We start from the raw sequence: 25271 nt of genomic DNA on the forward strand, positions 1-25271 counted from the left end.
GGAAAGGGAAGAGGAACTTTTAGAGAATAACCTTACTAAAACACTCATCTCGCTAGATGCAGTTTATTAATTTTCCAGTTACTCACATGACCTGAGTAAACAAGTTCAGACCAAATATCATTTGTACAGGAATAGCCCCTTCCAAGAAACTTCCGAAGAGTGAAAATATGCCCCATTACCATTAACAGTAGGGCGGACAGAACCTGACATTCAATCATAAAGTGTGGATCAACTTTATCTGAAAGGAAGCTGACCTTCAAAGGTTTATTTTCCTAAGATGCTCTTTATTGACTTTGTTAACATCACTCTAGTAAACTGTGCACTTCTTCCTTAAGCGAGATGATTACCTCCCAGAGTAGAAACGCTGAAGCTGCTTTTTTCATCTGGCCACGAATACGTGCTTCTTGTTATGGCCTCCTCCATTTGGAGGAAACGCAGACTTCTCTCAAAAGAAACTTGAGACAAGTCTCAGCAAAAATGACCTTTAGTGTTAGCTTGGAAATAAAATACTCACTTTGGCAAACATCAGTTACTGAAAACAGAGCAGACTTCAAATAGTTAAGTTATCCTCTGAAATACTTTTGCATGCCCTGCAGATGTGGCGTATCAGTGTGAAAGTACAGTATTTTCTAGTCAGACTGACAAACATTGCATACATTCACTAATCCAGTTCTCTGAAAATAAGAGGAAAAAAAATTTTAGATGTAATACATACAATTAAAAAACTAAGTCCACAATGTTTGATTTTAACCATTATATGATGACTTTAGAAGTTATGCACATCGCACAAGAAATACCTGTAACAACTCTCCCGAGACTGAAGTCAAAGTAGTGTCAAAGCACAAAACTAGATTTGTTTGTATATAAATTTAATCCCATTTTTCTTTTCTAAGGTATTTTTAAAAACACTATTTAAAATGGAACAGATATAGAAAATAACTGAAAAAAAATTTCTAAATTCAAGCACATAGATGCTAATGCTAACACAAACTATTATCACTTACTTTGTTTTGTACCTCCAGCGGATTACAATTAGTTTAGAGGCTTTCTTTGAGGTCTTCGTATATCCCGTTCCATGTCTTTTTCCATTTGGAATTTTTTGTATCTTTCTGCCATTGAAATAAGCTCATCAGGAACTACCTGATAAGAACACATCACAAGAACAAGCTTCGTTTTAAGAAATTCGGAACTTTTAGGCTTTAAAAATACGTAACTTAGCAATCTAGTTTGGGAACACTATCTGGCTCCTGCCACCTTTTTAGATTTACTTTTCTGTAGAGGTGCATAGTTAAGCTGTACCTATGTATACATGAGAACATACTAACATACACTGAAAAATAATCAGCACAGTGTATGTGGATTTTCAATATGCCAGCATCACCGTATCTGAGGACAACTTACAAACAGATAAGTAAAACATCTGCATTTTAGATAAAAATGCATCTTCCAGCAATGATGAACAGCTGAAAAACATTTCCAGTGCCATTAAAATATGACGGCATGCAATTCATCCTTCTACAATGGGGTTACAGTGTTGGTTAAAAAAGGAAGAGTAACTGACATCATCTACCTGGACTCGGGCAAATCATACGGTGCTGTCACACACGACAGCCTGGTCTAATTGGAGAGGCATGGGTCTGATGAACGGACCGCTGGGTGGGTAAGGAATTGGCTGGATGGCCACCCTGAAGAGTTGTGGTCAACAGCTCAATGTCTGGTGTCCAGTGATGAGTGGTGGTCCTCAGGTATTGGGACCGGTGCTGTTTAATATCTTTGTTGTTGACATGGACAGCGGGATCGAGTACACCCTCGGCAAGTTTGTGGATGACACCAAGCTGTGTGGTGTGGCTGATATGCAAGGAGGGAGGGGGTGTCATCCAGAGGGACCTGGACAGGCTTGAAAGGTGGGCCTGTGAGAACCTCATGAGGTTCAACAAGGCCAAGGGCAAGGTGCTGCATATAGGTCAGGGCAATCCCAAGCACAAATACAGGCTAGGTGGAGAATGGATTGAGGGAAGCCCTGAGGAGAAGGACCTGGGGGTGTTGATAATACGAAGCTCAACATGAGCTGGCAATGGGTACTCACAGCCCAGAAAGCCTGCCAATATCCTCAGCAGCATAAAGAGAAGCACGGTTCTTTTAAAAGAAGAAAAATTATACTCTTAGTTCTCATACTACTTACAAACACCTGCAAGAAATACAGCTTGGAATAGCAGACAGACACTCATCCAGAAAAGCGTAAGTAGGCCATCACCGTGAATTGTTTCAGGTGGTAACCCAGAACCAATATAAATATTACTGAGTAAGATTTTTTCTTACTTGCTTTGCTCTTTCCAGAATATCAATCAGTTCAGATGCAACCTTCCAATCTTTCCTAGTGACAAGTGTTATTGCCACCCCAGTACGTCTGGACAAGGAACAAAATAAATGTTGATGTTCAAAACAAGAGATATCTATACTGCTCGTTTTTTTCTGACTGACAGTAGTAAATTCAACTGCAGGCAGTATTTACAAACTTCTAGGTTAAAACTGGCTAGAGTATTTGCTATGCACTTGACAAAGTAACTTTATACAGGTCAGAATATAGCAACTTAGCAAAGGCACAACTAATTTAGGTATTACAGACAATAAATTCGGCATAAAGAACATATTTAAGAAGAGACATGCATTAGGATCTTAATCAAAATATGTACACACACAAACAAGGAAATGAATCACATTTGTTCCAGACTTGGAAAGCAGCATTTGAAAGTCCTACTGACTAGCTAGCTTTACCACCATGATTGGTGGAAAACTAACTTGCCCGCCCTCCCTCCTGCCCCCAGTTATCTGCCTAGGAAACTAAACAACTGAGCAGCTCCTGAAGACATAAACAAGGAAGATGATTTCAGAATATCTATACAGAAGGTGTTTTACACTTTAAGTCTTCCCCACATTTAAATTAGTTTTCAAACATCTTTCAATCCCAACTACTTAATTGAAAAAACGGAAAATTGGAAAGCTTGTTTGCCTGAAACTTAATGAATGTATTTCAAAACATAAAACATACTTTGGTATATTCTGGAAGCTTCACCCCCCAATTCTGTATCACTTGTTTCTCTTATTAAATTCTAGAGCTACATCTATGCAATGCATAAAATATTGACATTGATCAATAACATCTTACTGTTTTCTTGCAGACACTTACCCTGCTCTCCCAGTACGACCAACTCTATGAACATATTCTTCAATATTACGAGGGAAGTCAAAGTTAAAAACGTGAGTAATATCATGCACATCAAGGCCCCGGGATGCTAAGTCCGTAGCTACCAGGATTCTGACTTTGCCTAAAGCACAGCAGAAGGAGAATTTGATTTTATGGAATATACAAAAAACATGCTCTAGTCTATCGGTTTCCTTATGCATAATACTCCTGTTCTCAACACATAAAAGGAAATATATACTTGTTGCACCTTGCATCGTGTTGTTTCAGTACTAATTGGCAAGTAAGCACCCAAAATGTGAAATAGAAATACTAGTAAAATGACAAGTAGAACAACAAGGTGCAGGTAAACCATGAAGTATGCCTCACTGATATTACAAAAAAAAAAAACACAACAACAACCAAAAAACAAAAAACAACCAAAAACCAGAAGCCTTAACAACTATTTGTTTATCTGACATCCTTATCACAGCACTATTCTTAGATTTATTAGCATCTGATCACATAATCCCAAAGTATGACCAATCCTACTGGATCAAAAGAACTGAGAAACTCCATCATTTGACACTTAAATTTACAGTTATTTAGGCTAACAGTGAATTTTCCAGAGACATCAAAAAATAAGACTTCAATAATTTAGCTCTTAGACATTTTAAATTTTATTGAAGAGGAATCACTTTTTGCTTGCTTTTTTTTTGGGATTTGTCAGATTAACAAAGTGACCGTATACCGTTCAGAGCTCTAGTCTTTCAGTTTCGGTAGCAAAGAGACACTGCACTAGAAAAAAAAAAGATTCTGCACGTGATAAATTTTAGAAGTACTGGCTTGCTTAGCCCAAGTTTAGGTACAAGTCTACCTTTCTTGAAGTCATCTAAGGCCTGCTCTCGATCACACTGCTCTCTGTTACCATGAAGAGACTGTACTGGAATTCCCTGGAGACCAAAGTCACTTGCTAAGTCATCAGCTCTAAGATGAAATAAAACAATAGTTCTTTTGAAAGCATGCAGCATCTAGATTGATAACAAAGGTAACAATTTACCAACAACATCTAAATGTTTAAGACAGGACAAAAGCCTACCTAAATCAGGTGACATTATTATAAAACAGCATGGAAAGAAGCACAGAATATTCCCAACCAAGGTTTTTATTCCTTTATATGCTTTTATTTCAAGCCCTTCTCTGTCTTTCTTACCAGAAGAGACCTTCGATGGAAACACTGAATCTGGAAAGCAAAGACAGACACCCATGCAGCCAGAAAGTCTCAACAAGGAGATCAATCATCTACACTGTGTTAAAGTACAGAAGATACGACCAGGTATGATGTGCCTTATATGTACAAAGTACAACTTGAAGCATAAAAAACAATGCTCTGTAGTTACTTCAAGGAAGAGCTTTCCACTTTTACAAATCCACCATGATTGCAATGCATACAAGTATTCACTTGAGTTTTGTGACTGCTGCAATGCAGTACTTCAGCAGACTTTTTTTCCTCCCACATCAGCTAATCCTCTCCCATAAAGATTTCTTAACAAGTAAGGACTTCCTTAAACTTTTTCCTTCTTCATCTTCTTACATAACTCAGAAGAGTGCTTCCGTCTTTACAAAAGAAGTAAAAACTTCTGCTCATCACTACAGTTTTAGTCAGAAGTCTGAAGCCCTTCTAGACACCTGTCAAAGTTTACTTATGTACCTAATAGCTAGACGAGCAGAACCTACCAGCTGGAAGCAAGAATCAGAAGTTGCCCACACTGAATGCTCAAGAGAATCTTTCACGTAAAAGCTTAGATCTATACAAAGGAAAACCTTCTACAAAAGCCCCTAAGGGTAGTAGCTCCTGTCAGGCCTGGAACCTTCCAGTTACACAAACAAATCAAACAAACCAAACAGTGATGGGCAAGAGCTGTTTCAACAACTAATTTTTCCTGAGAAAAAGCATGTTGGCTTTAGGTTCTGCATCACATCTGCAGCAAAAGCTTTCTTAAGGAACTAAAAAAAGAAAAATTACATGTATGATACAGTAAAATTAGATCCATCTCTTTGAGAAATGGGAGGGTACCAAACTACAAAGTTTGATCTCACTTTCTTGTATCAAAAGAAGAAACAGAGAGAGAGGGATTTTTGCATCATCAGGAAGGCTCAGGTACGGTATAAAGACACTCCCTGCAAATAGGTCTTGTCTGCACCAGCTACATATGCAATTAAACATCAAATCATATTGACATGTCACTAAAAACCTTAACATCTACTTCAAACATGCAAAATTTAGATTTCACACCACTATTAATATTAGAAAGGGTACAAACTACTAGTCAAAACAGTCTGGGGGAATAAATAAACGTTACCAGAACACTATTGACAAGAACTGTTACACTTGGTAATCATCTGAACTAAGAACACCTCTGGTAGGAAAGAAAAAGAAAAGTAATACAGGGAAATAATTACATACGTAAGTTTCTTTCCCACAAAAATGATGACCTTGTCTTTTGGTTTCATTGAGTCAATGAAGCTTTTCATAAAAGCTCTCTTCTCCTCCTCGGTGGTAACAACAACTCTTTGTTCTACTGTATTTACTGCCTGTTAAACAACAAAGAGGATATTACTTAGAAACACATTTGAAAAGAATTTTTTATTCCCATATATAATAAAAGTAACAATATGACAACAAAACTCTAAAAACTAGAATGCGTATCAGTTCGGACTTTAACTGATACAGATTTACTTGTTAAAACTGATCTCTGAACAGTTTTATCAAATTATGTATTTGCAGATTTAGAGGGTACAGATCAACAGACTAATGAAGAGAAGTAAGTATTCCTAACATTAGCTAAGAGCAGACGGAAGCATTTTTTTAATTACTAATGTGAATATATGTTAAGATAATCCAGTGCAAGTTGGAACAATTATCATCTCGAAATCAAGAAGATTTTAAAGAAGGTTCTGACAACTATTTGTGGTGATCAATACTGACACTTCTTCCAACTACATTTTTTTTAATAAAAGCTTTACTCCATTTAAGGTTACCACAGAATATCTGACATATACTACATACGAGGAAATGGCACAAGGCTGTGTTGAGAGGTTCAGACTGGCTATTAGGAAGTGAGGGGGTGGTTGGACAGTGGGACAAACTCCCCAAGGAAGTAGGGACAGTGCCAAGCCTGTCAGAGTTCAAGAAGTGCTCGGGTAACTCTCTCAGACACATGGTTTCATTTTTGGGTGGTCCTGTGTAGTCAGATACTGAACCCAATGAATGAGCCTTTCAGGTCCCTTCCAACTTGGGATATTTTATAACTCTATTTAAGTAACATAAAGGTCTGGACATTCTTGTGGCACTGCATCATAAAATGGTGGCAAGAATTCATGAATCAATCCGCTAAAAAAAAAAATTCTTTCCACATGGGAAACCTCTCCTCTCCACCCCTTCAGAAGTCACCTCTTCAGCTGAAGAGACCTCCTATGAAAGAGATGAATGCTTTACAGAAGAGCTGCAATAACTGTTATCTGTCAGATGACAATCCTCTGCCTTTGACGAGTAATGCCCTTTGACAAAAGCATAGTTCCCAACAGAACAGATGAAAAGTACATTTCCTTCTTCGGTCTAAAAGCATGCTGGATGTTGTTTTTTCATTGCCCATGGCTAAGAAGTGGAACTGAAAACAAAACTTTTGTAATTTAAAAAGCAAACAAGTCTCTGCGCCAGGATGCGGGAGATCTTGGAACAAGCAACATTTCTGTAAATTCTGCTTAAAAACTGCTTAAGCCAACTACTGGTAACTGCGCAGGCATGACTAGCATACACCTACATCCATACATTTTAAGTTCAGCAAAGACGGTTCTTACTGTAATGAACATATTTTTGCCCTAGACAAGTGGCCTCCAGGAGTTTAATACAGAGCTTCTACTCTCCTTGAGAAAGCAGTTAATAGACAGATCTGGATAAGGATCTATACATGTGAGAATAAAGACTTTCATATGGAGAAGTAACATGAATTTGCTTCACAGAAAAGGCAGCTGCAAAAACAAGGGTTCAGGCAAAACCACGAGGCACTGCAAAATACAATTTTCAAATGTAACAAGTATTTGACTGATCTTTATTCCCTGTAACTTCTACTGGAAGTCTAAGACTTCTGGACCTTGTTATGGAAACAGTTTTTTTTTTAGGTTCTTTATAATATTTTAAAGCTTCATTAAAAGCAAGTGATTTTTAAGTTTGATTTTAAGGTATTATATATTTACTTACATATATTTACAAGTAAAACAAAATCCTTGTTTAACTGTAATTTCTTCAAAACAAAATTTGTAATTTCTTCAAAACTTACAGCTAAGTCAAGAGTGCCAACGTATACAATCATAGGGTTTTTCAAATAGGATCTTGCTAGGCGACGAACACCATCAGGCCAAGTAGCACTAAAGGGGAAGATGACAAAACATGAGAATACAGTGCAAAAGCTTCTTTAATTTGTTAATTTCACCACTCCTCTTTTCTTATATACCAGTGAAACATGAGTGCACTGTAACAGTAGTGAGCTCATGTAGCATTTACAAATCACTTTAAGATGCTAGTAGTAAGTATCAATCTGATTTCAAGGTAACTTCCTAAATTAAAAGTATGGGCAACAGTTATGTAGCCTTTCTAATGAAGCTGAAAATGAGCTCAGTAGTTCAATGATTTCTAATTAGCAAGCTTGTAGACTATTTTTCCCCTCTCTGCAACAGTAGCTCTAATTCAAAATACTCATGTTAAAAGCATTCCCTGCCCACCTTCCTTTTTGGATAGTTCATTTTTGGAGAAAACAGTTGTTTATACAGTTGATATGAAACAACGGTAAGAGAAGAAGTAAGTTGTCAGAAGATTCATTAGCGTGAAATAGACAATTAGGAGAAAAAAATGATACCATTCTCTTGGTAGGTTAATAATTTTTTTTTTTTTTATTAATACTTCCCCTCTCCCCCAAGGTTAAAGTTACTGAACAAGTTAAGGTGTTCAAGCATTAAGTACTACTATGTTTACATACCTTGTCATAATGGTTTGTCTGTCAGGCCGCACATCTATTAGGATCTTCATTATCTGAGGTTCAAATCCCATATCCAACATTTTGTCAGCCTCGTCTAAAACCTGCTTAGAACAAGGTGTTTGGGTCTAGTTCCTTAGATAATGTTTCAGCAAGACATTTTGTAAGAGATAATTTTACTGGTAACTATTTTAATTTCAAAATCTACTCTAATTCATTCCAAAGCCTGTTCAACTTGTTTCATCTCTTCAGTTTTCTTTAACCTCTTCCATTTCATTTACAGGCATAATAAGAATACTCTGTATCACCTTTAAGAACACTCAAAGCCAATGAAGAAGGGGCCATTTTTTTTTTTTTTTTAAATTATTTTTAAAACACTGGTTTGGTTGGTGCCTAATTCAAACAAAACAAGAACAAACACAGGGAGGAGCCCCTGCTTTCAGTTGGCAGTTTTTAGAAGTTTACAGGACAATTCTCACTTTAACTTGAAGATCTCATATCAGTCCAAAATATCAGTTACCAATTTAGACCCTCTTAAGAGCTAGGAAAAGACAGACCATACATTCTGGTTTAAACTAGTACACTGTAGAATTCTTAGAGTTCACACTTATTTCATCAGGGGATAGAACAGGGGAGCTGAAAGTGAGTACAACTACTGGGAATTGATCTTTTTCTAATACGTAAGCACACAATGTTTTCTAAGTCCTTTACAAAGAAAGAAGGCTGCCATGCAAAACTGATTTTCCTCTTTTGATTTAGATAAACTAAATCTGAAAATTAAAGTTACATGGATCGTGCTTTGAAGTACTGACATTTTCCAGTCACTTATTTAGAATTACAGAACTTTGATGGTAACCTCTACTATCATGATTCTGTAGATCTATTCTTTTCAGATGTACTATTCTATTAAAGGTTTTTAGATTATTAATTATGGAAATCTCTGAAATAATAATAAACTTTAAGTTAAGCAACAGAAGACAGGAATTCTATTTCCTGATTTCATTCTTTTTATTTTCAAAGGACTTATGGAGATTTCATTAACTACTCAGGTTCTATTACAATGGCAAGGCTGCTGAACCGATTTCACATACAGAGCTGGCTACTGAGCTCTTAACAGCAGAAACTTTCTAGGCTAGTAAGCACACTGGTACTTCACTGGAAAGGGAGAAAGACGCACATTAGATGGACGAGAGTAGTTGATGTTCACTTGCCTTATTTCTGAAAACTGCTTAATGAAGTCCATAACAGATATAATAGATATTAACTTTTTTTTCCCCCTAAATTCCTCAAAATCAAGTCCTGGTTTATAAAATGAACCCCCATCCCCAACTGACATCATCTTAGATTTCTCATTACCAATACATATTTACTTGTTTGTTAATATTACTACAGTTATTTTTCTTGTCTAGGAATTCTTGCAGGCCAGTTCTTCATGTGAAAAATTTCTTTCATTAAATTAGATAAAGGTAGTGTAAAATTTACCAGTAACTATATATATATATATATAGCATATAGAGTAGCATTTTTATTATATACACACACACTATATATATGTGTGTTTTATATATATAGTGTGTGTATATATAATAAAAATGCTACTTTATATGCTATATATATAGTGTGTATATATATAAAATATATACACACATATCTATATATGCTATATATATATATATGTGTGTGTGTATATATAATAAAAATGCTACTCTAATCTACCTATTATATAACCTGAATTAATGATTTATGTTCTTTTTCTAGTATATTCTTTCCCCTAATTGCTTCCCTATTATGCATGCACAAGAAGATACACAGGAAAATATAAGGTAACAGTTGGAAAAAAAGCATTTTCAAATGGGACCTAAATAAGCAGAGTGTTTCCAGAAAGTCAAAAAGCATGAGATACTAACCACTTTTCAAGATATGGTCCTTGTTTCAGTCTGCTTAAGATATGCAACTGCTAGTGGTATAACAACAAATGGTTTCTTCTGCTTTATGTCATACTTTACAGTTTGATATTTGTTTTTCTTAGTATCATACCATACTGTATCATGCACATACTGAAGCATCTGATTTCAGTCACACACACTATGCTTTGCATAGTTTGGCTACACTTTGCCTTGGTATAGGAAGATTACAAATGTTATATAGTATTAAAAACAGGTTTTCAGGCCTTGTTTCCTCCTGCTTACCAATTGTGTGTTTTTCTTCTATATTAGACTACTCTCCTGTCTTCCTGGATTATTCTTTACAGATGCACCACTGGCCTTGGCACAAGCTCACAACCATTACTAAGAATTGGAGCTAACTCATTAAGAGCACAGTAAGAATTTAACGCTTGGTAGAGGGAAGGAGGTTGGGAAGATAAGGGAGAAAAAGCAGGTCAACTTGTCTAACTAGGCAACAAGTCATCAGTTAAGTAGGCAACACACAAATAATGTAAACACATCGAAGTATTTTACAAAATAGTCGTTCTATTTTGTCCAACATAGCAAAAAGCAAGAATGAAGTGAAAACGTAAGGATCCGTAACAACACTAGCATGGCTGTTTTCCCACTAAGATCAAAAGTGGGTCACCCAAACATTCAGGTATCAGTTTGTGACACTGGCTCTTACCACACAAGTTCTAAGAACTTAAGTCATTCAAATTATTTAAAAGAAAAGTAAAAAGACAACTCAGGGACAGCATTTCATCTATCAGTAACTGATCTTCATAATATGAACTCTGAAATGGCCAATGATTTGAGGCAATAATTTATCGTCTTTAAAATGCTTATTGTGCTAGAAGCATTTTTTCCCCCTCTAGAGAATATCCTATTTCTATGACATACCCCATTTCTACAACACAATCACATTCAGCATGAACCACCCCTCCAAAATCAATTTCAGTGTTTTAACTGAGAATCAGATCATTAAAAGAAAGCTAAAATAAACTCTGAATTCACACTAAGTCAACCATTTCCCAGCTGGTGCATTACTTATTCTGTATCAGCTACTTGCCAAGTAAGTTATGCTCCTCAAATTTATGACGTTGTTCATTTGAAGATCATTCAGTCTCCCAGGAGTAGCAATGACAATATCCACACCTTTGGTAACTGTATTGATCTGTCCTTTTCGGTCCCCACCACCATATATGCAAATACTAAAAAACAGAATGATTTACAGAAGTAGAATATTAAGGTTCAACTGAATCTCTCTTAAATAAATACCACAATATTGCTTCATATTACAGAAGTATTATCTCATTATCAAAATGAAAGAATACAATAGGTATGACTGACAGATTCACCATAAATTATGGGCTCAACATTGAATGATCCCACTTCAAATGTGCAGCAACAGCTTTCTGCTCAAAGTGTAGTAGAGGGAATCATGAAAGGAAGAAAAGATGGCTATTAAGCTACATTTTGGGTTGATCTTAAAATATTCACACCAAAAATAGATGAGTATTGGAAAAGGATGCATTATTTTCTAATGAATACCTTCAAAGGTCTCATGTTTTGCTGTTAAACCAATCAGTAACTTAACACATTCTTTAAAACTTTTTTGGAGGAGGAAGGAAGCAGAACACGTTTCTTTATTTGATGGCTACAAGACTGAATGCTCCACCAGGCTACCAGAGAACCCCAGGAGCAGGTTTCAAAATATAGTAATGTCTGCTTAATAGCAGAAATGAAAACCAGCAGGTTTGTGGATGAAGGACAAGATGCAATGAAGTTGCAACACAGAAAACAACAGTATATTTAAGATTTTCATCGTGAGAGTAGCTACATAGGCTATCCTAGAAAATGAGAAAATATGAACTATTCATTTACTACCCTTCCCTGACTTCTCTTAACAAATGCAATTATTTTAACAGGTGAAATAAGCCACAAGTGATTTAAAAAAAAAAAAAAAAAAGTGAACAAATGAGAAGGAAGGTTACCTTTTAATTCCTTTGTATGTGTACTTCAAACACTCTGCCTCTACTTGAAGTGCTAGCTCTCGAGTGGGAGCTAGGACTAACATTCCCGGCCCTCCACGCTGATCTTTGGATCTGCAACAAAGCATCTTCAGAATGTGGGTATATCAGGCTAGACAACGTCTGTCATTTCTGACATCAGATTTTTTAAAATAATGTTCTCAAAACTTTCAGTACACAGCTGCATCCCGTTATTGTGACATAATGGAATCTTGTGTTTTAAATCTGGTATGTTTTCCAACAAGTCTATTATTTTTTACTAGATAGCCATCATTTCAGAAAAAGAAGTACCCACAAATAAACAATGTAGATGTGTGAACGGTCCTTACATTGGTTGTGAATCCAAATGAATGAATCCAGGCATCAAGTAAGCTAATGTCTTCCCAGTACCAGTCTGTGCTATGCCAATAAGGTCAATTCCTTGGAGTATGATTGGCCATGCCTGGGACTAACATAAAACAATAAATACTTAGACATTTTTCTCTTAAGGTTCAGGTAAGTATCATCAAAATTGAACAAGTACCTGAATTGGTGTAGGTTTCTGAAAACCAATTTTTCTTATATTAGCCATGATATCAGGATAATCCTCAAACACATCTTCAAATTTACAAACAGGATTGGGAGCGCAGCGCTTTTCACCTTCTTTTAAGTCATCACAGATTATGTTGTTATTTTCTTTCCTGTATAAAATTAGAGAAGTGCAATAGCTTTAAAATCTATCTGAAGAAGCAAAGCTAACACAAAAGACTGTGCCTTTCTGACAGTTTTTCCTAATATGCATGGAACATTGAATAGTTGCTTAATGTTGTATGTAACTGTTCTTTTAACTTTCAAGACAGTTGCACTACAGAAAAACCTCTCCTGGAGGACTCGTCGTTAGTCCATGAGTTATCCCCATAGTTACTCTTTCTGAAGTGTGAATGCTTTGAAGCTATGTATGGATATTAACATAGGCTATAGCCTGGTCATACCAGACCTGTTATACTGTATTATAAATTAAGAGCTGTTACAGGTTCTTTTACCCAAAAGCAACTCATAGGAATGGGTTGTGCTTCTTTGTCAGAACCCTATATTCTGGCTCAAGCCTTTCTGATATACTTTCAGAGCAGCTCCCTGGGTGCTCTAAAAATAAAAGCAGGTTAGTAAAAAGGTGCTCAGTAAGACAACCTCCAAAAAGAGCATTCAAAAGGTTATATATTAATAAAAGCTATAGTTTTGAGGTCTCTACGCAAGTAAGGTGGAAATATATATCAGTACTGTATCTTCATTCTAGACCTCTTCTGAAGATTCCAATCTGCAAGTTTTACTTCAAGCTGTGAGTGGATTCAGAAAGAATGAGTAATTCAAGTTCTGATGTTTGCAAAGATACACTTTTTCCATGCCTATCTCTTTTTCTTCAGTTAATGGGTTAGATGAAAAGCATTCCCTTGTTTATAACATATCCGCTAGTCCTCAGTGCATGCTTTGAGCCTATGTTCTGTCACTTCTGACTAGTTCTGACAATAACACTTACGGAAACAGGTGTCAATTCACTCACTGTAAAAAGGTTTCTCCAGTAGGAATGCAAGAGAAAAACAGATGCAACGCAAAAAGAAGAACAATGAAAGGTGCTTCGAGTTAATATGAATCCAAGGCATTCACCAGCTTTATTAGAATTACTAAGGAGCTCTGAAACTACTACCAGGGCCCGATCAGAATCACTTGAAACAGAAGATCTGCTTTTCTATGTATTTGTAAAGACAAGATAGACAGAAAAAGCAACAGTAATCAATGTTGAAGTTTCTTCTGAAGATGCTAAAATACATGGAAAAAAGTGGAAGCCAAGCTGCATATATCGCATGAATAAGACAATTTGGAAGAACCTAGAAAACTTGAATAAGCTGTCTCATGACACGCAACAAACAACTAATAGACAGTGCATGGCCTCGATTGTTAACACCCTCTGAAAGTTAACCAGATAAAACACTTCATAGGAATGGTCAATCCCTAAAGTTAGGGTATTATTAGTTGCTTGGAAAAATATCTGCTAGTTATCATTTAATTCCTTATAGTTCCTAAGAGCTAAATTATTATAGAGACAATTTCTAATGTTAGTGTCTCATATTTCACCACCCACTTCATAGGTTTTGTACCTTAGTTATTTTGCCAATGCAATTCTCTACAGAAATGATCTTACCGCCACAGTTCTGCTTCTTCTTGTGACATAGATGCAGTCCTTGATGATTCTTTATAGAAGTTTTTCTCAATTGGAGGCAAGCCTTAAGCAATCACAAGAAAGTAAACTTAAAAGACAGTAAAAAATGCTGCACATTTAGGGTCAGTCTATTAAAGCTTAAGATGAAACCCCCAAATCTGAATACTCTATGCCTTTTACTAGGAGACTAGTCAAAAACCGTGGTAGACCACAGTCATTCAAGCAAAACCGAAGGCTAACAGAAATCCTGAAGTACCTGCAAAAGCACCACTTCCCTACGTTTCAAGCTCTAGAATAATTTCTACTAATATACATAGTATTTTTTTTTTTTTTAAAACGCTTTTCAGCATTTTGCTACAATCAACTACAAAACTACGGCGTTTTCAAAAGCTGAAGTAAAAATACTAATTCAGTAGTAATTGGAGACTTGTCACACAGTGACCAGTGTCCTTCATGACTGTTCCAAAAAATGCTGACATGAGCATTTCACTGCAAATACTTAATTAATTTGGACACTGAAAAAATCCAGTTACTTCCAGCAAGTATTTAAAATGTTTACACATTCAATACTTCTACCACATGTAAACAAGCAAAGATCAAAATTTTAAAACTAACCTGCCCACTTCATAGCCTCATGTTTAGCTCTGTTTTCTCGAATAGAGGCCCAGTTAATCACTGCTTTTTTTGGTGAATTTTCAGGTTGGATAACATCCAAGGTTTTTCCTGTAGAGTTAGTACCAAAACACTGCTGTTTGATGCAATCAAAAACAAGTACACTTTTTATTTTTGTATTACAAGACCTCTTATGTGATTTTGAACAGACACAAAGCACTTAAAGAGAGCTCTTCCTTAGGTCTTGGACTGAAGCACTGACAGAAGAACCTGTACAAATACACTTCAGATAAGAGAAGCATTACTTTAAGTAGCTAAAGATGTTGAAAAGACAGGTTCTGAAATGCTGCTTCTGTACCTATAAGGAAAACCTGTTGAGCAGTGAACTTCTGAGAAGCACAAACCAGGCAGATGATATGCAAACAATTCTTTATTTTCAACAGCTACAAGAGCAAGGTTTACTTCTTAAGTATCCCACGTCATGAAGATAAAAATTCAGTGTAATTACACTTGATATCCCTTTTTTGATGATGACATCAACTCTTCAGAAATAGAATTTTTATACTGGAGATATAAATGGCAACACAATTTGTGGAGAATCAGGAAACATAGAGTAAAACACCACAGCCACACACAGAAGTATTACATAATCCTGGCCTCTTGAAAGAAACATGTTGGTCTACCTCTGGCCCACTCACAACTACTCCATTCCTTATTCTAATGCTGGAGCATAATTCTCAGATCTTTTCTGCCTCATCTGCCTCAGAGCAACCACTATGGATGTGGTTCTTGCCCCTGAGAGCTTACTGTACAGTTAAGCAAGACAAATACCAGTAACTGAAGCAATAACTCAAAATACAGTCATTACAGTATTATGGTCATCCATGTAACATGTTAAAGGCTAGTAAAATGAGGCATGATGTGCAACACTAAACCTTAAAAGCTAACCTCCCATGAAAGGAGTAACAAGTCAGCCTCATGCTGTAATCAGTATGTTTTCTTTACAGCCTATGTTTATAAAAGCTTACTGAATTTTGTCACTGCACAGCTACTACATTGGAACTTACACTAGAAAGAATATCTGGATTTTGGGGGGCCTCAAACTGGTAATGCAAGAAACCAAGCAATATTACATTTATTAGAATTGTTGGAAATGCCCAGGAAGAGTTATTCATTCACAGAAGTCCCTCAGTTCAAGGAATGAAACTGCTCACTGTCTTGACATCTCTGTTTCAAGGAGGTGATTTTAACCTTGATCTTGGATAATGGTACACCATTTTACTATGGTAAAATACTAACAACATAAAAAACACACTAGCAAGCTACAAATACCCCCACAACAAATACCCCCCACCCCCATAACACACTTCTTACATTTCTCAGTCCCACCTCTGATGTTGTTTTGTCCACAGTTTGCAACTGCATCATCAATCAACATCTTGGCTTTGTTTTGCACAGCAGCACTGCCAAAGATCTTCACTTCAGCTTCCAAGGCTCCCTTTACAACCTGAGTTCGTAAAACCTCATTGAGTTTTTAATACTATAAAGACAAGCATTACACAACAATATATACTGAAAACAATCTTTGATTTTTTTTTTCATTAAACTTCTCTTCCCAGGAAAGGTTCTTTAATTCCCTTTTAGAAAGAGAAGAAAACCTGCATACTTCAGGAAAAAAAAAAAAAAAAAAAAGCACATACACGCACACACAAACATAAAGACAGTAAACTTTTCCTACTTTCACATACAGTCAAGTTGCTCCCTCAATTCATCCTCCTTTTTAACCTGCTCTTGTAAAAGCAATTATTATGCAATTGCAACGCCTTTCAACTTCCTATGGAAACTCCAGGTTACAGTGAGGCAAAAGCAAGTATTTCCCTGATAGAGCCCTGGCCTGAATGATACACAGCAAACTATACCTGTATCCGAGAACCTGAAGAGTCCTCAAGCTCTTTTATTTTAGTTCCTCCCCGACCTGTTACAAAGAAAAAACTCTTTAATATCTGCAGCGCAAGCCACGCTGTCAAAAACTAAGTTCTAACTGTAAGTATTTTGGTTTTGACCAAAACCCAAGACCTCTGTAAGACAGCAGACGATCACAAATAGAACTTATGATACAGAGCTGCTAGGAAAAGACATGCAGCTTTTTTTTTTTGTCAGTCAACTGCAAGAAATGGGGAAACATAAGCATGTCAAATGAACAGAGAAAGCAGCAAAGTCAGCTCAAGAACAAGCCATGAACAGAAAGGGGCTTCACCTCACTTATGATTTGCTGGCTGGAAGAAATGGGTTTCAAACCTCACCTCTCTTAGGTGAGTGAAGAGCTCCCCGATTCATCCCTTACCCCACACAAGCCTCCCACTGAGTCCGTGGGAGACAGATGCCAGGGTTCGCAGTGTTGCGTGGCCCTTCTCGTCAGGAGGAGCCGGCAGGCAGCGATGCTGAGGGCTGCCCACACCACCAAACCCCTCCGCACTCCGCAGCCGGGCCCTCCCCTCTTCCCACCCGCCTACCTGGCCGCCCCAAGCCCCCCGGGGTCGGCGTGCGGCCGTTATTACCTATCAGCGCCCTGACCTGGGCGTTGCTGATGAAGAAGCAGAGGGGCGCGCCGCCAGCCCGAGACCTGCCGCTGGCGGCTCCCTGCAGGCGCCACCGCCCCGCGCCTCGGGAGCTCCCCGCATCTCGAGGCTCCCACTCCTCTCCCCCAGCCCTGGCTGCTGCCGCCTCAGAGCTCCTTCGCCCCCCTGCGCCCCCCACAGAGCCGCGGGCGGGCGCCGGCGGCTGCCTGAGGGGCGCGGCGTCAACCGCACAAAATGGCGGCGGCCGCGGCGCCTCCTCGTCGCTGCTCGCCTCCCAGTCCGACATCGCCCCCGCGGCGCACGTGGCGGGCCTCGCCGGGCTTCAGGCTGCGGGCGCGCTGATTGGCAGGAGCCAGGGGCTCCGCGAGCAGTGATTGGCTGCTCGGAGCGGAGCCGAGGTGGGAGAGCCTATGGTTGTCCTCGCAGAGGGTGAGGCCCCGCCCACGCAGCGCTCTGCACTCAGACAGCCGTGGGCGGCCGTTAGGGGCGGCGGTTGGTGCTGCTGGGCCTCTGGGCGGGTTGGCCGGCACCTGCTCTGATAGGGCTCGTGTGAGGTGCTGCAGGGTGTCCCCGAGCAGTGAGGTTCCGCAGCCTCTCCGGGCAGACTCTACAAGTGTTTGGTCGCTCTCACAATAAAAAAGTTAAAAAAAAAAATCCTGAAAAGTAGCATTTCATGCAAATTTTATCCTCAGTAGAAGGGCAGAAGGAACTGTGTGAGGAAGGCAGGCTGTGGTTGCAATCCTGAGTAAATTCCCTTACCTAGTACGAAAGGCAATAATGCCTCTCAAATGTCCTCATAGAGGTGTTGAAACATCCAGAGCTTACATAAACTGCTGTAAACAGTGACCAGAAACTGGGCATGGCAGATTGGTTTGCGTACATTTTGTACCACTACATTTCCTTTGTGGTATTTTGGTCTATTTATTTAAAAATTACAAAAAATCCAAAGGAAAAATACAAGTTATTTTTTTTTTTTTGTTTTTCTCCGATATGTGCTCACACCATACAATCTTATAAGACAAAGAAAAAAACAACAGTAAGCATGGTCAGTACTTTTCAAATCATTTTTATTAACAACAATATGGATTCAACTTTGTCAAGAAGTTACAATTAACATTGTAATGTACTGGCTAATGCCATTGCAGTGTCAGTGGAAGCAGCCTTCGTACTTTCTAAACCTGTTGCAAAGCTGGCTTTTTGTCTTTCAAAGAAGTAAAAAAATGCTTCCAATAGCAAGTGATACCGAGTATGTGTGGAGTTGTCCTGGGTGTAGCTGAGGGAATGGCCACATCTGCATTCAGATGAATGAACGGGAGAATATTACATGCTTCCACTGACGCTGCAGGGGACAATTCTTATTTCAAAAACCAGTTAACTTGTTTTTTAGACAGTGACAGCACTTTGTGTGATGTTGTAATCCATTTGAATTAAGTCGATTAACACACTTGAAAAAAAAAAAAAGTGAAGCAGAAATATCTGGGGCAAATTCTTTTCTGACCTGTATCTCATTCAAACCTAATGATTCTGTGATAATCCAAAAGGATTGTATGACATATGAGTCAGGATAAAAGTTGGCCCAGAGAGGCAAGTTCATTCCTGGTATAGGTGGGTTCAGTTCCTTTAAGGTCAGTGGAACTGAGCCTGGTTATCCCAATGAAGGCTGAACTTCACCCAGTTGGGCAGTGAATTCATTGAAGTCAGTGAAGCCATCCAAGGATGAATTTAGCCTCAAGTCTTTAAACCTTTTTTTTTTTTTTTTTTTTCATTCATTTGCTGTTATATTTTCTTTTCCTGCTTACTCCTCATTTCTGATTATTCTCATTTTCTCTGTGCTTTTTAAAAATGTCCCTTATCTTCCCTTTTTACATCAGTACTTTGTGCGTTATCTCTTATATAGTCAATGTGACATGGGTAAATTCAGCTAAGTATTATTTTCCTCAGGAAATAATTGGAATATTACCATTTTCACTTTAAACAGATGCCCAACAAAGTAAGGATTTGAGTCTCAGCTCCCGAATTCAAGAAAAATTCTTACTGAATTCAGTAGAATTTTTGCTTGCGTAAGGATTGCAGGTCCCAATCCAGAAATACTACTGTACATCAGATGTTCTACTATACATCAGCAATTCAGTATGATTTGACTTATCACAGAAGAGCAGGTGAATTACTCATCACCGTACTATAATGACAGCAGTCACTTTAAGTAGGATTATCTCAAAAACATATGTAACAACCGTGGGCACTGTGAATAAAAGTGTATGATCTTTGCAATCTTGAACCCTAGGCTAAAACACTATATTCATATTTAAATAAAAAGTATAGATCATATAAGCCAGGAGCAAATACAAATTCTTAAACAAATAATAATCATCAAAACTATTCTTTTCAGTTCTCTCTTCAATCAGATACAAGAAACATGCTGATCAGAAAACAGTTATTTGGATAAGGCTTAATTCCTGAAGCTCTTACTTAGGTTCAAATTCTCTCTTCAACAACCCTCAAATGGATTGTAAGTCAGAAAAAAAAATTTGTCCTCTGTCCCTACTCACAAAAAATTTTTATTAGCTATCATGAGCTTGAATTTAATAAGCAGCTCAGGACAAGACTTGAAAAGCCATACAGGTCCTTCTTTTGTGAAACCAGTGAATGACTGTCAGTCATGACACTGTCGTTTAAAGAGAGAGCATAGAAACAGGAAACTCTTGATGAGGAAATATGAGCAAAGCTTATAAAAATCCAAACAAACAATTCTTCCTCTCCAGGATTTCATATATTCACTACTCTTTCTATTTTCTATCAATATTATGTTAAAAAAAAAATCCTATATGATAAGACTTGCAGCTACAAAAATAATAAAGGTGAGCATAAAAGAAAAAAAAAATCAGGATTTTAAACCATAATTTGAAAAGATATGATCTTCTGGATTTATTAGTACTTTGTAAAGACATTAACATTTTCATACATAATTTATAGAATTCATTCTTTTGTGCACAACATTGTATTAAATAAATTAACTTAAAATTAGAAGGACTCAAGCATGTCATTTAAGGCAAAAATACCAAGTTTCTGTGAGATAAATTATCAGCAAAACCCAAGGCCCTGCTTCTGGTACTGAATGCGTACAGTCAGAGCCAATGCTAAGTACTCCGATTGCCTCCTGCCTGGCTCAGTGGGGGTGCAACGATCTGCTCATGCAGATGAAGGTGGAAGATTGGAGGCCAATTCATGATGCCTTTAGTTTTCTGTCTCATCAAGGAGGGGAAGGGAGTTTCGTTACTGGCACATCGTTGCCATGTGCCTCATCTCTTGCTCCTGACCTGGGCCTAAGGGCCAGGACTTAGGCTGGCAGGAGGCTTCATATGAAAGGCAAGAAAGGCACCATAAACCATTAGGGAAAAATAAAAAGAAAAAAGAAAGAAAAGCCCCCAAACTTGTGAGTTTTTAAGTTTTGGATAGTACTTTAAACTTTTAGATTTGCCTGGCTGAAATGCAGACATTCAAATAGGTTAATAGTTAAATGAATGGAGATGTGGAAAAAATATATCTATTTATCCTCACAAAATTACTGCTGTAATCAGGCGTTAGCATAACCAGACTGCACAGTAAAGAACACAGGAAAGGCTGAGTGTGGTAAATTATATGGCAAATCAGTGGTGAGGAAATTGTGCTTCAAGGTGTCTTTCAGGATTTAACAGCTGAAGGTTGCTCCGGTGTGAGCCATGGAGCACAGTGTACCATCCGTGGACCCCATATAATGACACAATATATACACTCTACAGTTTGCATGTACTTTCACAGAATAAGGTTATCATGTAATATCCAGGAATACTTCTGTAAAGGAAATATGGAAGCAGAAATTACAATGGTTTCATAGTAAACAGATCCTTCACGATACAATCTATAGCATTTAGCCATGATTAAGACTGGAGTGACGTTTTTGATGTACATAGCAAGTTCCCAGCAGGTCTGGGCCTTGAGAAAACACTGCCCTGAGTGAGCTGGCACTGGCACCCCCATACATTCACTGTTCCTGCTGCTAGAGGGAAGTTGAGCCCGAGTCCAGCTGTCTACAAGCCTGCGGTGCAGATAGGGTATAAATTTTGGGGTATGCAACACACGAAAACCTTGTTCAGCTGGGAAGAATGAGAGCCTGGTTAGGCTCCGCAAGGGTTCTTCCAGTGGTGAAACCTTGCTGAGGACACTAACACTGCTCCTGCGTCTCAGCAGGAGTGAAGTGTAGGTAGGATATGAAAAAAAGAGGATGTATCAAGCAGGAATGCTCAGTCTGATGTAGACTTTGGATTTGGAAACTCAGGTTTTAGGAGGAAAGAGTCTGAAGATCCTTTCTTGGAAAGTTCTCAAGAAATGACTGTGGTTGGGACACAGTGTTGAGCTATAAGAGTGTGTGCCAACTTCCCTCTCTTCTCCTCTCCTTTTACTAAAAAGAAAAAGAATTAAAAAAAAAAAAAAAAAAGAAGAAAGAAAACAAAAACAAAAAAGCAACAACAAAAAAAGCAAAAACCCAAAGCACAAAAAAAAAAACAACCAAAAAATCTGCCTTCAATTTTTTTCAGGTAAAGTGGTCTTCCCTACTTCCATTTCTGGTTGCCTACATGGCCTTTTTGGAAACAGTACTCACTGACAGGCTGGTATTTAAAAAATATTTTTGCCTCTTTACCTTTCATCCTTAGTTTTCTGGGATCATTTCTCATCTTGCCCATCTAAATCTCTATTTTTTTTTTTCTTCATCCTTTGTGTTGTGTTTCCCTCTTCCCTGTTCTTTCCTCTTTAGATCTACTCTGTATTTCAGTTCCTCTTTGTCCCTCCTTTCCCAGCCTTATGAATTACCGTCACGGCATCAGGTAGTGACTGCGAGGCAGATTGCCAAAATCTCCTCAGAAGGAAACATTGCTTCTGCAACAAAGGCAGTGCCTGCGCCTTCCCCTCATGTACTGCTGCCAAAATGTTTCAGATTTATGAGACTGGAAGAAGGAGAAATTCCCCTGAATTCTTAGTGCAGTCACCCAAATTATCCACTTTTGAGGCCAGCCCCGACCCTTACGATACAAACTTTTTGTAACAAAAGAGTGTTCTTGTTATAAAGAACAATATGATGGTAGCAGTGTGTCGGGTACTTTTGTCACAACACTAAATCACCAAAAATCGGACGGATATTAACATACTGTTTTTCCGAGTTAAAAATAACTGATTGCTGATGAGCTCATGTGTGTATCTTGCAACTGGCAGCCATTTCTAATCCCATATATCTGGTTTCCTTGGTACCTTGCTAGCAGCTGTAGATATTTTTTTTTTTTGTTGTAAACATAAACTATCATCTAAATCAGGACATATATATATATTTAATTAGTTCAGAAGCAAAGTGCTTTAAAACTTATGGTTTTTACTTCTGCCCTGTAGAAACGGCACTAGGTCTAAATGCTCAAATTTTTGCTTTTTGATATATCCTGCAGCATTAGCTTTGTAGGCAACTCTTTATTTAAACCTACCGTACTACACAAAAGGCTGCTGTACTGTAGGTATAAATCTGAATTTTAGCCGTCACTTAAACATGCATTTTCATGCAACTAGAAGATATGGGCTCATTCAACTGCTTTTCGGATTCATCCTGATTTTTGTGATTTTATCATATTAAAAAGGCTTTCAAAACAGTTCATGCTATGATATGTATGACTAGAGGAATGACCCAGCCAACGAAGAAAGCCCACAAGCTGTTATTTAAGTTTGACATGGAGCAGACTGAGTGCTTCTGTACCGTCCCCTGGCTTGCAAATGTTTTGAGATGATCTTGATATTCCAGTCCTTAGAGAGTCAGTAGAGAGAGTTGTTTCCACTAATGGTCGAGAGATGGCTTCAGTAGTCTCTGTTCCTGCCTCTGTCTCCAACTCTTCATCAGTTATAAATAATTTTGACTCCCTCCATTTGGAGTACACGTCTTGGCTACCTCTTGAACCACTGGAGTCACTGCCAGTAATCTGTACATTAAGTTCCTCTGTTGATTGTATAAGGTTTTGTACAGATAAAGATTTTCCTAAATCCATTTGCACCACAGGTTTAACTGAGAGCAAAGGTTCCCCTTCTGTATCCAGACCTTTTCTCCATGCAAGATCCTTTGTTGCACTGGGCTGCGCAACTTGTCCATTGTCCTTTGATGCAACAAGGCAAGCGGTGACATCAGAAATATTTTCCTGCGTGGTTACAGGGATAATGTGAACGGGCTCAGGCCTATTGATATGCTTCATTGATGAGAAAGGTGGTATTTGTAATGTTGTTGGAGTTGCTGGCTTAGTTGCCTGGTTTATTTGGTTTGATGTGTTATTACCTGTTGCAGGTCCATCGTTTGGCACTTGCGTTGCTTGACTATGCATAGCTGGACTAAAAGCATAGTAAGCCTGAGTGCTAAATTCATTTGGTGTCAGTATAAGCTGTAGGCCACGAGGCAGATTGGCACTGGCTGATCTGGATACACATCCACTAATTTGTGCAGAATTAGACAAATCTTTGCTGTCCGATGGACTTTGATAATCAGAAGTCTGCTCACACTCGAAAGCTGGCATTTGAAATGAAGCCAAAGTGAGCGCTGATGCAGATCCTTTTCGCAAAACTTGTTGATAAATGTCTAACAGACAGTCCAGTTTTGACTCAATGGATTGTACCTACAGGAGGAGAGGAAAAGGTTAATATTAAAGCAAAATATGAATTTTAAATATGTGGAACCCAAGCAAAAGGAAAATGTAACCACTGAAAAGAAAAATGTTAGGAGCTTGATATGAGGTATTGACTCATGAAAAATAATGTCAAAAGACTGGTAGCTATAGATTTTTCATAAGCAAGCTGATAAAAAGAACCAGTACCTTGCAATTTTTCTTTTCTTATTTTTTTCTGTACATGGAACACAGTTGAAGTAATATGATTCATGTATCTTTTATGTCAATGTGTAAATGAAACAGCTATCAGAAAAAAATATTTTAACTGTTCGTCATTTGAAACTGGCAATAAAATAGACAAAGCAACAGAGCAAGACAAAAGCACAGTCACAGAAGATGGTGAAGACTCTACCTGTTTTTCCACCTTGACTACACGCCCTAACATGCTGAGGTCATCAGTTGTCTCATTCTCTGCCGTATTCTTTTCTCTGCTTCTTTTATCTGCTGTGATCTGTCCTTTCCCAAGAATTTGGTCAACACTGTAAGAGAAATTAAAAGCTACTGTGATCCCCCAAAATGGTGATAATCTGGAAGTGTTTGCTCAATCCGTACATTAAACATTAAAATCACAGTCCTTCAGAAAAGCACCTGAGAAAGGAGGTAACTATATTAGAAAATCAGGAAAAACACGAGAGACTTTTGAGCATTTAGACATTAGATCACAGACAGCTTTTCTTTTATGTTGGCACTAAGTGGGAGCCAGAATTTAGCCTTCAACTGGAAGAGCCAGGGCTGGACTTGCAGGGAGGCAAGAGAGCGGGTGCCTTCCCCAACAGCCTGGTGTTGGAGAGGAACAGACGTACCAGAGACCACCCTCAGGTCTCCCTTCAGAGCATCAGCATTGAGTCCAGGGGAACTGAGTCTTAAGCAGGAGTCTAAGCCCCAATGCTGCCAGCAATACACATGATGCAATGGTTGTTTTGTTAGTGCTGGGAACTGAGAACATAAAAAGACGCTCCCTGACCCGGTACTTCACATGTAGTTCCCGA

At 38.1% G+C, this 25271-nt stretch overlaps 2 protein-coding genes across 3 annotated transcripts in view; both read right to left on the bottom strand.

Annotated features, from left to right (window-relative positions):
• Positions 1–591: 591 nt before the first annotated feature.
• Positions 592–17843, bottom strand: DDX43 (DEAD-box helicase 43; the record flags this gene model as incomplete). The annotated part of the gene is made up of 17 exons (XM_082756188.1): positions 592–674; positions 1005–1140; positions 2320–2407; positions 3188–3326; positions 4059–4168; positions 5649–5776; positions 7522–7609; positions 8218–8318; positions 11212–11353; positions 12137–12247; positions 12502–12620; positions 12696–12852; positions 14349–14430; positions 14982–15089; positions 16368–16485; positions 16898–16953; positions 17492–17843. 16 exons carry the CDS (start codon positions 17841–17843, stop codon positions 1033–1035), a joined length of 2007 nt encoding a protein of 668 aa, XP_082612314.1. The 3' UTR covers positions 592–674; positions 1005–1032.
• A 770-nt stretch (positions 17844–18613) lies between these two features.
• The window catches only part of KCNQ5 (potassium voltage-gated channel subfamily Q member 5), a 291673-nt gene continuing 285015 nt past the window's right edge, over positions 18614–25271 (bottom strand). For both annotated transcript variants that reach the window (XM_082758048.1, XM_082758047.1), the window contains 2 exons: positions 24635–24761; positions 18614–24231 (listed from right to left, as the gene is read on the bottom strand). In XM_082758048.1, the coding sequence (XP_082614174.1) occupies positions 23290–24231; positions 24635–24761 (1069 nt within the window). In that variant the 3' untranslated portion in view covers positions 18614–23289. The remainder of the gene's footprint in view (positions 24232–24634; positions 24762–25271) is intronic.

The sequence above is a fragment of the Aythya marila genome (assembly GCF_965140915.1).
Source record: "Aythya marila genome assembly, chromosome: 3".
NCBI classification, from domain to species: domain Eukaryota; kingdom Metazoa; phylum Chordata; class Aves; order Anseriformes; family Anatidae; genus Aythya; species Aythya marila.